Source organism: Podarcis pityusensis, assembly GCF_964106645.2.
Source record: "Podarcis pityusensis genome assembly, chromosome: 9".
Classification (NCBI taxonomy): Eukaryota; Metazoa; Chordata; class Lepidosauria; order Squamata; family Lacertidae; genus Podarcis; species Podarcis pityusensis.
Window position 1 is genome coordinate 17869014 of NC_138034.1, and position 12557 is coordinate 17881570.

The 12557-nt window shown below is 46.0% G+C and overlaps 1 protein-coding gene across 1 annotated transcript in view; it reads left to right on the plus strand.

Moving 5' to 3' along the window:
- The first annotated feature begins 2784 nt into the window (after window positions 1-2784).
- The window catches only part of GABRA4 (gamma-aminobutyric acid type A receptor subunit alpha4), a 60733-nt gene continuing 50960 nt past the window's right edge, over window positions 2785-12557 (plus strand). Inside the window, exons 1-2 of the mRNA XM_081020027.1 lie at window positions 2785-5993; window positions 6213-6331. Of these exons, the coding sequence (XP_080876153.1) occupies window positions 5911-5993; window positions 6213-6331 (202 nt within the window). The 5' untranslated portion in view covers window positions 2785-5910. The remainder of the gene's footprint in view (window positions 5994-6212; window positions 6332-12557) is intronic.

A 12557-nucleotide genomic window follows, 5' to 3' on the forward strand; every position in this document is an offset into this window, starting at 1 on the left:
ACCAACTGGTGTGCTTGACGACGATACCAGGGAAGGTCCTAGAACAGATAATTCAACAGTCAGTCTGTGAACACTTTGTTGTTGTTTAGTCATTTAGTTGTGTCCAACTCTTCGTGACCCCATGGACCAGAGCACTCCAGGCACTCCTGTCTTCCACTGCCTCCTGCAGTTTGGTCAAACTCATGCTGGTAGCTTTGAGAACACTGTCCAACCATCTTGTCCTCTGTCATCCCCTTCTCCTTGTGCTCTCAATATTTCCCAACATCAGGGTCTTTTCCAGAGAGTCTTCTCTTCTCATGAGGTGGCCAAAGTATTGGAGCCTCAGCTTCAGGATCTGTCCTTCCAGTGAGCACTCAGGCCTGATTTCATTCAGAATGGATAGGTTTGCTCTTCTTGCAGTACATGGGACTCTCAAGAGTCTCCTCCAGCACCATAATTCAAAAGCATCAATTCTTCGGCGATCAGCCTTCTTTATGGTCCAGCTCTCACTTCCATACATCACTATTGGGGAAACCATAGCTTTAACTATACGGACCTTTGTTGGCAAGGTGATGTCTCTGCTTTTAGAATCATAGAATCGTAGAGTTGGAAAGTACCCCAAGGTTCATCTAGTCCAACCCCCTGTAATGCAGGAATCTCAACTAAAGCATCCAAAACTGATGACCATCCAACCTCTGCTTAAAAACCTCAAGTGAAGGAGAGCCCACAATCTCCTGAGGGAGTCCATTCCAATGCTGAACGGCTCTTACTGTCAGAAAGTTCCTCCTGATATTTAGTCAGAATCTCTCTTCTTGTAATTTGAAGCCATTGGTTTGTCTTCTACCCTCCAGAGCAGGAGAAAACAATCTTGTTCCCTCTTCCATGTGACAGCCCTTCAAATATTTGCAGATGGCTATCATATCTTCTCACAGTCTTTTCCAGGCATAGCAACCACAAGGCCAGTAGCAAGTTCTTCTAACATCATCAGTCAGGACACCTCCATACAATATTTAGTGCTGAATTAATCTAGCACCACTTTAAGGATGTTCACTGCTTCCTCCCCTCATACAGTCTATGGGTGACTTTGTGCATTTCAAAGGCATTAGGAGCAGGACATTCACTGTTGCAGCACTTGCCTTATGGAAATCCCTTCCTACTGACCTTAGATAAGCACCAACTGTGTTAAACTTCCTTCAGAGTTTTCTGTTTCCATGGCCTTTCTCTGAAATGTGACCCCAGCAACATGCAACATTGATCAATGTGATTTTATTTTCTTCTGAATTTCATGTGGCATATTGCATTCTTCCGTTGTATGCTGCTCTGGTTTTTTTAAATGTGTGTAATTAATTAACTAAAATAATGTTTTTTATTTTATTGCAACTTGTGAAGTGCACGTGTGTTTGATGAATTTACTGTTGCATTTTTCTCTGTATGACAGAATCCAGTATAACAATTTTATATGCCATTTGGTTGTATTTGAGTTTATTTCCAGTGGACATTTTATTTTTATTTTTTGTATTTATGGGGAAATCTTTGGCTATGATATCTATCACTGGAAAACAGTCACACTGGTTTGTTGTTTTGGGTACAGAAAGGATGGTACAAGAAGAAGAAGTCAAAATTAGGCATTCTATTAACAGGTGGAGCCTTCCTGTTGGCTGTAGGTGCAGTATGCAGGTGTCAATATCTGAAACAGATACACAAGAATGCAGGACACTGCTTTCTCTAATTCCTGAATGGTGTATGTGTGTGTGCATGAGAGAGAGAGAGAGAGAGAGAGAGAGAGAGAGAGAGCGCATCAGGGTAAGTTGTAGGCAAGAGAACAGAACCAAGTCATCTGGACTGCAGCAGAGCAGAGCACTCACTTTGCTTTTGTGATGAGAGAAGGATTGCGTTTCGTTGAGAAGGTCTCTCTCCCAGCTCATCCAAGCAAATGACCAAATAACTCACAGCATTTCCAGACTGCCACTCTTTCCCTATTCAATCACATACTGGCAGGTTGCACAAGAAAGTTGATTTGGAACTCTTGCGTAACAAAACCCACCCGCTTTTTTTTTGCAATAAGGAAAGTGATGGCAAAATGCACTGGGGAGCATGAGATGATAACATTTGCTCGAGGCAACATTGTCTAACCTCCCTGCAGACAGATCAGAATGAATGATTGATTTAACAGCCATTGCTGTTACCCTTGATGCAAGCATAGCAAGATGACTGCTCAATAAAAGGTTGCTTCCTTTGCCTGTCTTAAAACTTACAACATTCAGTTTCACTGGATGGTCCCACGTTCTGGTATTACGAGAGAAGAAGAAAAAACCTCCTTATCAACTTCTCCATACCATCCATGTGTAAATTTATACACTGTTATTCGTTCCCTTCCCTAAACTAATTGTTGTTGTTGTTTAGTCATTTAGTCGTGTCCAACTCTTCGTGACCCCATGGACCAGAGCACGCCAGGCACTTCTGTCTTCCACTGCCTCCCACAGTTTGGTCACACTCATGCTGCTAGCTTCGAGAACACTGTCCAACCATCTCATCCTCTGTCGTCCCCTTCTCCTTGTACCCTCAATCTTTCCCAACATCAGGGTCTTTTCCAGGGAGTCTTCTCTTCTCATGAGGTGGCCAAAGTATTGGAGCCTCAGCTTCACAATCTGTCCTTCCAGTGAGCACTCAGGGCTAATTTCCTTAAGAATGGATGCATTTGATCTTCTTGCAGTCCATGGGACTCTCAAGAGTCTCCTCCAGCACCCTAAACTAATAAGCCCCAAATATTGTAGCTTCAGACTTTTCCACACAGGGAAGTTTTCCCAGCCCTTCCGTCATTTTAGTTGCCCATTTTCTGAACTTTTCCAAGATCTACCATAACATTTTGATGTGCAGCAGAAGCCCCAGAGTGAACTGCTAATCATTCCTGTTGCCAGTCACTGCTCTCTCCACACCCCTCTTCATTGGAGCAGGAACAGGGAGGCCAGATTCGGCCATAGGTCCTCCAGTTGATGATCCCCAAACTAATGTGCATCCAGGACTATGAGACTGTAAATCTCATTTTCCTGTTTTGAATAATACTGATACACTTCCATATAGCAGTAATAGAATTCACGCAGAATACTGTATGCAAAGAGAGCAAATCTAGATGGGACCTAGCTGAATTTCCGAAGAAGAAGAAGAAGAAGAAGAAGGAAGAAATGCAGCCAGAGCAAATAAACCTGCAGTCTTCTCAAACTCAAGCAGGCCTTTGTTTTGAAGAGTTGCTTATCTAGATGGAAGCCCTTTGAATGAACAATAAAGTGAAGTAAATTTTAAGTACAGCATCACAGAGTCTCTCTGTGCGTTCTTTATCCAAAGGACTCAGGAGGACACCTTTAGAGGAACAAGATCTGAAGTGCAATCTGGAAGAATTCAAGGGTACAACAGTATTGAAGATAATCAGATTCCGTTTCAAAGGCAAAAAAGAAAAGAAAAAAGTAATGAGACGCTCATTTCTGCTGGTTGGTGATGCAGGGATAAATGAATCATTTAAGCTGTAGTTCTCTATAGACCTACCTGGAAGGTTAGCCTTAGTCGGCTCGGTGGAGCTTACTTCTGAGTAGACATGCACAGGATTGTACTATTCAAGTTCTACCTCCACACCTGTATTTAAATAACATTTAAATATAGGATGGCCTTTGGATCCAAGAATCCCTGCTGTGGGTCTGGCTGGCTCAAACTGTTTGCATGAAGCACATTTCCCAGGAGAAATCCAGCAAGCTCTGAAATCTTTCTAAAATGGATCTGAGGAAGAGTCACCTAATCCCTTGGTGCTGGTGTGATGGAAATTATTTGGGTCACCAAAACCTGGACTTGATCGTGCCGTTCTAAAGGCACTTATCTGACTACCACCCTCTCTGAAGCTGACATCTCTCTGTTGAGTGGCCAGGGATAATTAGCCGGATTATATGCATTTGGTAGGGAGAGCACTGTTTTTAGCATCGCAGTGCACTGGGAGGGCTCCTCTTTCTCTAGCCCCCTCCTCTTTAATTTTATGCCAGGATCTCTGTAGGAAGAAATCGCCTTGTCACCCAGCCTCTCCTATCAAAGGAGCGCACATGTGCTCTTTATTCTCCCCTGGTTTCATTGTCTTTTTTTGGTGCCTCCCTCTCCCTCTCTCCCTCCCTCCAAAAGATAGTCAAGACAAATGAAGACTTCATCACCATGATCACGGCCAGGACATCTGGGAAGGGATGGAAGAGAGACAGAGGCATGCACAGCAGAATAGCTAGAGAGAAACTGTGACAGCAAGTCTGCGTCATTCTGGGATGTGGGGTTTCGAAGCAGAAGTGAAAGTGGTAGCGTTGCCCGTAGGCAATGAGGCTAGATAATGACAGGAAGGGGGGGGGTGAAGGTCCCTGAGGGCCATTGTGATGGAGGAAAGGGAAGGCAAAAAGAGGCGTCTGCACAGGCAGTTGATAGGGGTGTGTTTGTGTGTGTGTGTGTTTGAGAATGAGGGTCCTTGCTGGAATTTGCAAAATGACTTTTCTTGTCAATTGCTATGTGTGTGCTCTCTTCTCTCCCATAGGGGAAAAAAATTGCTCTTGAGGGATACTACTAGCAGTTTTTAATCCACATTAAGGAAGGAAAGATTAGTAGTGGCTGTTGCTGATCAGGTTGCGTTTTCTAAGGAGTCTGAAGCCTGTCTAAAGCGTGGGGCTTGGAAGTCTTTCCTACTGATCCCAGGTGTATAAAAGTTGGTCATTTCGTATCCATGGCTTGTGAAGGGAAGATGCTAAGCATATGCCGAAAGCCACTCTTTTCTGAGTGTTTCTTATGTTTCAGGACATATGACTTGGCCACGGGAACAGACTTAATAAGGAGACTCATGTTTAAGCCTAAATGGGATCTCTGGAAAGTCTTCAGTTGCGAAGAAGAGGAGCTTTAATTAAACCGGTTTGCAAAGGGAGTCCTTCGGACTTGATGGTGGCGTAGCTCAGAGGCAGAGCACAATGCGAAAGGTTCCGGGTTCAATCCCAGACATTTCCAGTCAGGGTTGAGAGAGACTCATTGTCTCCAGTTGACAATACTGAGGCAGAAGAACGAATAGTCTCCTCGCTATAAACCATCTCCTTATGTTCCCAAGTGGGAGGGCGTAGCACTTGGAAGAAAAGGCGCTCTGCACACGCTCAGAGGTGCGGGATCAACAATATGTCATTGCCATCGCTTAAGATTTCCAGAGAATATGAGCCCCGAGGTTCTGGGGCGGGCCTCTTGACGGAGGACTCGCTGCCGCCCCAACTCTCGCTAGAGAGAGAAAGGACAACATACACCCACAAGAGAGGCCCTGAAACCATGTTGCAAAATAAAATAAAAAATTAAAAATCCTCCTGGGGCGGAGTAGCGGGGCGGAGTCAGCCAGGAGAAAGAAGAAGAAGGAGAAGAAGAGGTGGGGTTTGGAAGCCTGTTGCCCCCTGGAGTGGAGGGAAAGGGACTTGGGAGCGGAGGCAACTTGCGCGCGTCCTGCGTCTGAGCGCGCCACGCGTTTGGCAACGGGAGAAACCGACGCGATGTAGGATCGGGGCGGCGGGGGTTTGGCTCAGGGGATCGGGGCCCCAGCCCAGCCCAGGCTCGCCCCCTCACCTCCTCCTCTGCTTTGGTCGATTGGCGTCTGCCAGGCTCCCTCGCTGGCTCTCCAAGGCAAGCAGCAGGCACATCGAGCGTGTGGCTGGGAAGAGCGGGTGCGCCGGTGGCAGTGGTGGTGGGTTCGCTTCCCTCCCTCTCCTCCTCTCCACTCCACCCCGCTCCTCTTCTTCTCCGTCTCTCTCTCTCTCTCTCTCTCTCTCTCTCTCTCTCTCTCTCCACCCCCCACCCCGCCTCTCCTCCTTTTCGCGGCTGTGTGATCCCTGGACAAGGCGTTTAGTGACGGGGGAACGTGCTACCAGGCTTAAAGTATGGCAAGCAAAGATGGTTTCTGCCAAGGAGCCAGCGATCGCGATGCCTTGGGGTCTGTCTGTCACCTTCCTACACTTCCTGTGCCTGACGACCTGGTGAGTAGCAGGGCAGCATCCCCATCCCACCCCTCCGTCCAATTCCCTGGCACCCCTTACTTGATGCCCCGGATTTGGGAAGGGGAGAGAGAGAGGAAGAAGGTGAGTTGGCGAGGGCTAAATCAAAGCTGCCACCTCTCTCTCCCCGCCTCTCCTTTCTTCTTGCCTCTTTCCCACTAAAATGCTTTTGTGCTTCCACCCCCCCCCACTCCCTTGTAGCCTCACCGTGCTCCCGGGACAGCTGAAAAAGGAGGAGAAATTATGGCCGGAGAATTTCACGCGCATCCTGGACCGTCTCCTGGATGGTTATGACAACAGGCTGCGTCCTGGATTTGGGGGTATGGTTACTGTGTACGGTCCCTGCTGTCTGTGCTGAGTCTGCCTGTGTGTCTTGTCTGTGGGGGAAATTCGCCTAGGTATGCTTCTGTGCCTTTCCAAACCAAAACAAAAACAAAGTAATGATGATGGTTGATTTTCTCTTGTTGTGTGCCTTCCACAAACCATGTTGAACCCATTTCCCTCCTCCAGCTCTGCTATATCTGATCACTTGGATGGGGAAGGGGGGGGGGAGAAAAGGAAGGGAGAGCCTTCTGATTCTTTACATCCCCCCTCCTACAAAAGAAAGAGAACCACATTCCAGATTGTGGCACCCAAAGCTGCTCCTTCGATGCTTAGAAACGCCACAGCCACCCACTGGTTCTAGCACAGCTGCTCAGACCAGTTTCCTGGGTCCTGTTTTGGATTTCGGTGGCAGCTTGTCAATCAAAATTCCGCTACATGCTTAACATGAGCAGGGAGGAAGTTTGGTCTCCTCCTCCGAGTTCACATCCTTGGCGATCCAGCAGTGGCAAGGCGGCTCCGGGGAACCTTCCTCCCTGCCAGTTTCGGCTACCTCCTCTCCCCTGCCCCTCTCTGATTTCTGCCACATTAAGCAGAGAAAACAGGGATTTAGCAGCTGGGCCCCCATTCCTCCCCACCCCCCCCCCGCCCAACCTCATCTGCAGATTGTGTACATGGTGGTAGGAGAGAAGTTGAGAGTTGGTTGCCTGGATCCTGCCACTTTGGGGGCAGCAATCGCTTGGCATTCTGTCAAAGGAGAGCAAATGCAGCTGCTGCTTCTGATTAAAAACACACCCGCACACTCCGGCAGTGAGGCTATGGGAGGGTTTTTTGGTTTTTTAAAATAAATCTTGCACCTGCATCTGATGATCTTGGCAACAACGTTCACATCGAAAGCCCCATCCTTTGCAGGCGGTAGCAGCAGAAAGTGGAACGCCCCCTTCTTTAGCTCGCATTTATGCCCCCTCAATTTTTTTAGCTCTCGTCCAATACATGGGGACCTCCAGATTTTGTAGCAGCCGCTCATCCTGGCTTCGCTTAATTGCTGCCCTCGCCGCTGCATTAATTATACTTGTTCATTTTTCTGATTTAGCAGGTTGGGTGGCTGAACTTTGAGTCAACCCATGGCCAGATTTGTGGGTTGCATTTGTGACATAGGAGGTGCAAAAAGTCCCACAGGATCAAGCAACACTCCGCCTCCCCTGTGCTTCCATGACAAAGTGTTGAGGGCTGGCTGCAGCTCTTCCTTGTTTCTGGAAACGGGCATGTGTCAAAATGTAGGATGAGGCGATGGAGTTATTTCGGAGGCTACTATGCAACCAGCACTGAGCAAAGACTTTGCTGCGGCTTGTTCTGTGAAAACATTGTGCTTCTTTCTTTAAGTGCTTAGTTTAGACATGTGATACACCTACGCTGGCATCTATGCCGGTAATTTCCAGATATGCTGTTACCCAGTGCAGTCATAATGGGAAGCAACTTGGCACTATCAGTTCCTGCTTATTTTAGACATCTTTTCAGTAGAGTTGGGCTGCTCTGAGGTCTGTTGAAGAACACGAAGCATAGATGAAGTTAACCTTATGAAAACATGACACTCAACCAGCGACACGATGGTTTTCTTGTCTCTTTTATACATTTCTCTCCAGCGTGCATGCACAGATATTGTCTGATCAGAAATCACATAGATGTTTTGCATGTGTTTTTGTGAGATGATAGCTTTTACTTGATCCACTTTGGTTGGCATAAGGTTCTGGAAACTTTTGAGTTACAGTAGAAAACTTTACCAAGAAGATTAAAGGCAGCCAATTTTTTCTAGCTCAGCTCCAAAGAACCGTAGCCCAAGTTAGACATAAAGAGAGCTTTTGGATTTATGGTTCTTGAACAGCAGCTCTCCATGTCACATGGCAAAGTCCTTTTGAGGGAGATTATGTGATACTGGATGCAGGACTAGTCTGAGATATTTTGCTGCCTGAATCCAAGGACAATAAGATGACCAGACTGGTAGCTGGATTTTATTTCCAACACTGGCGATGGGGCATTATGCTTCCATAGAGAGCAACAGACTAGCTTAGGGAATGCAGGCCAGGTCAGGCCACAAACACATCTCTGCCCCCCAGCAACTTGCTGCCACTCCCTGGCTCTCATGATTGGATACCCGAGGAAGCTGCCCCACACTGTCCAATGGTAGGGCCAGTCCTGATGGCATAGGAGACTACAATTCAAAGGGATGGGGAGGAATCAAAAAGTATACTGGACCCAACTGCTTAGGCACAGTATGAACTTATGCATGTTGTTCAAAACTAAGTCTCACTATAATCAGTGGGGGTTGCTGTCAAGTAAGTGAGTTTAAGACCGCAACCCTAAAACAGTTCTTTTGCCTATATGTGGAACAAAATCAGACAACTACATGTAATGTTTAGAATATTTTCTCTCATCCCAACTATTTAATTGCTTCAAACATGCATGTTTGCTTATTGAATAGCACACATGGGGCTTAAAGAGCTTAAGGTCTTTGAGTTATATGATGTTCTACTGACCCAAGAACTCAAAGGAATTGCTTCCTGCTAGTCTGTCCCCCGGCCACGTATCTTAAAAATGTTTAGAAGGCTAAAAAGGTGTACACACACAGTTAAGTCCAGTCGCACCAGAAGCGGTTTAGTCATGCTGGCCACATGACCCGGAAAGCTGTCTGAGGACAAACGCCAGCTCCCTTGGCCTGAAAGCAGAAATGAACGCTGCACCCCAAAGTCAAATTCAACTAGACTTAACCATCCAGAGGTCCTTTACACACACACACACACACACACACACACACACTCAAAATGATAACTTTTTTGTCTCTAAAGTGAAGCAAACATTTGCATTAATAAGCAACTAGAGTCCCTACATGACTGAGAATCAGCCCCAGAAGTGTTGAATGAACAGATGTATCAGCTTCTGGCTCCACAATGATGTGTCCCACAAACCATAGCTGGCCTGCTAAAATGCATGATCTCATCTATTTTACATCTTGTGCAGATTTCATACTCACCTGAGAAAGAGGCTGTTAATCTTTCTGGAATAAATGCCAATTTTAGGGTCCCATAAATGATTATATGTCACATTATCTATCTGAGGCACATAAAGTCATATAATTGAGAGGTACCCTCAGGGGCCATTTGATGGTTGGAGAGTCAGTGGTTCAGATAAATAGGAGTATTGCTACACAGGATTCACACTGAGATGACTCTAGATTGGGGTGGGATTCCTGTGACTAAAAGATTGCACACATGACGGTCTGCCTAATTTCAAAGTAGGGCAGCCATCACCAACAACATAAAGAAAAAGAGTAAATGGATAACATAAAAATAGTTATAAAGGGCAGAGATTCGCATATAATTTTCATGGGCTGCCCTTTATAACTATTTTAGAAATAATTGCTATAATTTAAATACATCTCACCAGAGTGGAGAAGACTGTGACCAGGTGACTTGTCTACTTGCTCATCTTCTCTCCTAATGATAACTGCTGATGGACAAGTTCTGCCTTCACTTAAGTATATATTTAAATTGGGTCACACTGGGCAGCAGGGGTGCCATCTTGAATAAAATATTGGAGTGGCAGGTAAGGCCCACCCCACATAATCAATCACAGGACGCGATGCACACACACCAATTGAATGGCAATGCCCATCAACTTTGGGGGCCACCCTGCCCCCCTCAAAATTTTTATTGGGTGGTGGGCAAAGGGACCTTAGCTCCTCGGAGTTGTCTCCTATGCAGAGGAAGGTGCTTCCATATAGAGGAATGCTCTCTGTAAAGTATGGCGCATGGGTGTTCTCTGTCAAAATCCCCCTGCAAGCAATTTGTTCAAACCTGTGGGAAGAGTGACCTGTTCCTCACCAGTGACCTGCTAGGCATGGGGTGGAGGAGGGCTGGCAGAAAGAGAGGGGGAAAGGGGTGATTTGATCCATTTTCAGTTCCTAACCCTACCCACTGCTGGCTTTGACCCCACCCACAGCTGGCTTGCAGCCCCTGAAAGATAAAAAGGTAAAGGTAAAAGACCCCTGACAGTTAAGTCCAGTCGGAGATGACTCTGGGGTTGCGGCGCTCATCTCGCTTTACAGGCCGAGGGAGCCGGCGTTTGTCCGCAGACAGTTTTTCCGGGTCATGTGACCAGCATGACTAAGCCGCTTCTGGCGCAATGGAACACCGAAACCAGAGCAGCAAATGGAAACACCGTTTACCTTCCCACCACAGTGGTACCAATTTATCTACTTCCACTGGCATGCTTTCGAACTGCTATGTAGGTTGGCAGGAGCTGGGACCAAGCAACGGGAGCTCACCCCGTCGCAGGGATTCAAACCGCCAACCTTCTGATCGGCAAGCCCAAGAGGCACAGTGGTTTAGACCACAGCGCCACCCGCACACCCCCCCGGAAAGATGGTGACCCTTAAAAGGAGAAAAGGTTGTCCACCCTGGTCCAACATGGGGCAGATAGTGGATATTTGGGCTGCTTCAACAATTACAGTTATAGGTTTACACCTTAAGGAGAAATGTGTGTAAATGATACAAGCATGTGTTTGGAAACACTTTGTCTAGTACAGGTATGTCCGCTTGAGAGGCGAAGGTGTATGTTTGATGGCAAGCCCGGGTTATAACACCATCCCTGTACTCTGTAGGCTTGGTAGGCCCTACTCCAAGGGGCTTACAACCTCAAAAGAGACCCAAGCGGAACAGCAGAGGCAGAGGAAGGAAATTTAGGTAGGGTAAACAGGAGAAGGATGTGCAATTATTTCAAGTGCATGTACTTATTTTAGCTACATGTGACTGACAATGCAATCCTAGGCACGTCTCCTTGAAAGTCAGTCCCACTAAGCCTTATTGCCGGCCGGGTGTGCACAGGACTGCAGTCTTAGATGCAGTAGTAGGGTATTGTGAATAGGGGTTTGTTCCAAAGGCTTTGCAGAAAAAGAAGAGCTTTGAGGAGGGATCTGGAGGAAGTGAAGGTAGTTGGCTTCCTAGGTGTATTCTAGGAGTGGATCCTAGGCAGCCAGGGAGAAAAGATGGAGGAGTTTCAGGGAGCATTTGGACAGCTAAGGGTGGTGAAGCTGGATAAGTGAAGGTTTGTTGGGATACAAGCGCAGAGAGATGAGGACTCTAAAGGTAAGAACAATACACTTGTGCAAAATATCATTACGAACAGGAAGCCAAAGCAGGAATTTAAGGATGGGCTTTATATGATCTTGAGTGATGAGGAAGGTGGAAAGCTTTGACAGCAGAATCATGGATGGACATAATGGACCAAGATGAAACAGTGGAAGACCACTTCAGGTGTGGAATGGGGCAGCTGATTCTTGTTGAATGAAGATCCAGCAGCAGACCTGGGGTTGCTGCCATGTAAATGAATGAAGCAACCTTGTAAACTAGGAATGTTGGAAAACTACCATGCATAAGATAGGGTTTACTTTGTGTTCACATTTGGAATGGAAGGAAAATTCAATGAAAGCCCTAGAAAGAAAACCTTTGAAATCCAAGTTGGGTGTTGGGCCATTTTTGTTGCTTCTTTGTCCAAACTCAAAAAGGTGAACAGTTTTTAAAGCTCCTAAGAAGCAGATTGAATAAAAGACTCTGATTTGGGGAGATAGTATCTAGCCTTGTATTGTCCATTTTTGTAGTAAAGGTACCTTTCTGCTGAACTAGAAAGAACTCATATTATGATTTAATCGTGATTGTATGGCAGTGTGCAAAGGTTTGTTTCTTTGACATAACTCAGAATAGCAGCAGCTGATTAATCATTAAAATATTCTTTTTCTTCTTCGTTTTTTTCTTTTTTGCTGACAAACTTTTATGCCAAAAGTGTTTCACTTTTTTCTTTTCTTTTTTTTTGGAAATCATGTAATTCACCAATGAACACATAAGTAAACAAATGTCAGAGAGCATGGCAAGATTCAATGAGAAGAGAACATTTAATGTTAAAGTTGTGTTCCGGGTTGACAAGCAATGGAATATTTAATGTTCCTGCTGAATCATGTTCTCCAGCACATTTAGCTCTAGTTAAATTCTGTACAGATTTCACAGGAGCTGGGTTGACATGTCACAGATTCTGTGAAAGCACCTGTGTGGCAGTTGTTATTATTTTAAAAAAACCCAGAATCATAGAATTGTAGAGGGTACCCAAGGGTCATCTAGTCCAACGCCCTGCAATGCAGAAATCTCAGCTAAAGCATCCATGACAGATGGCCATCCA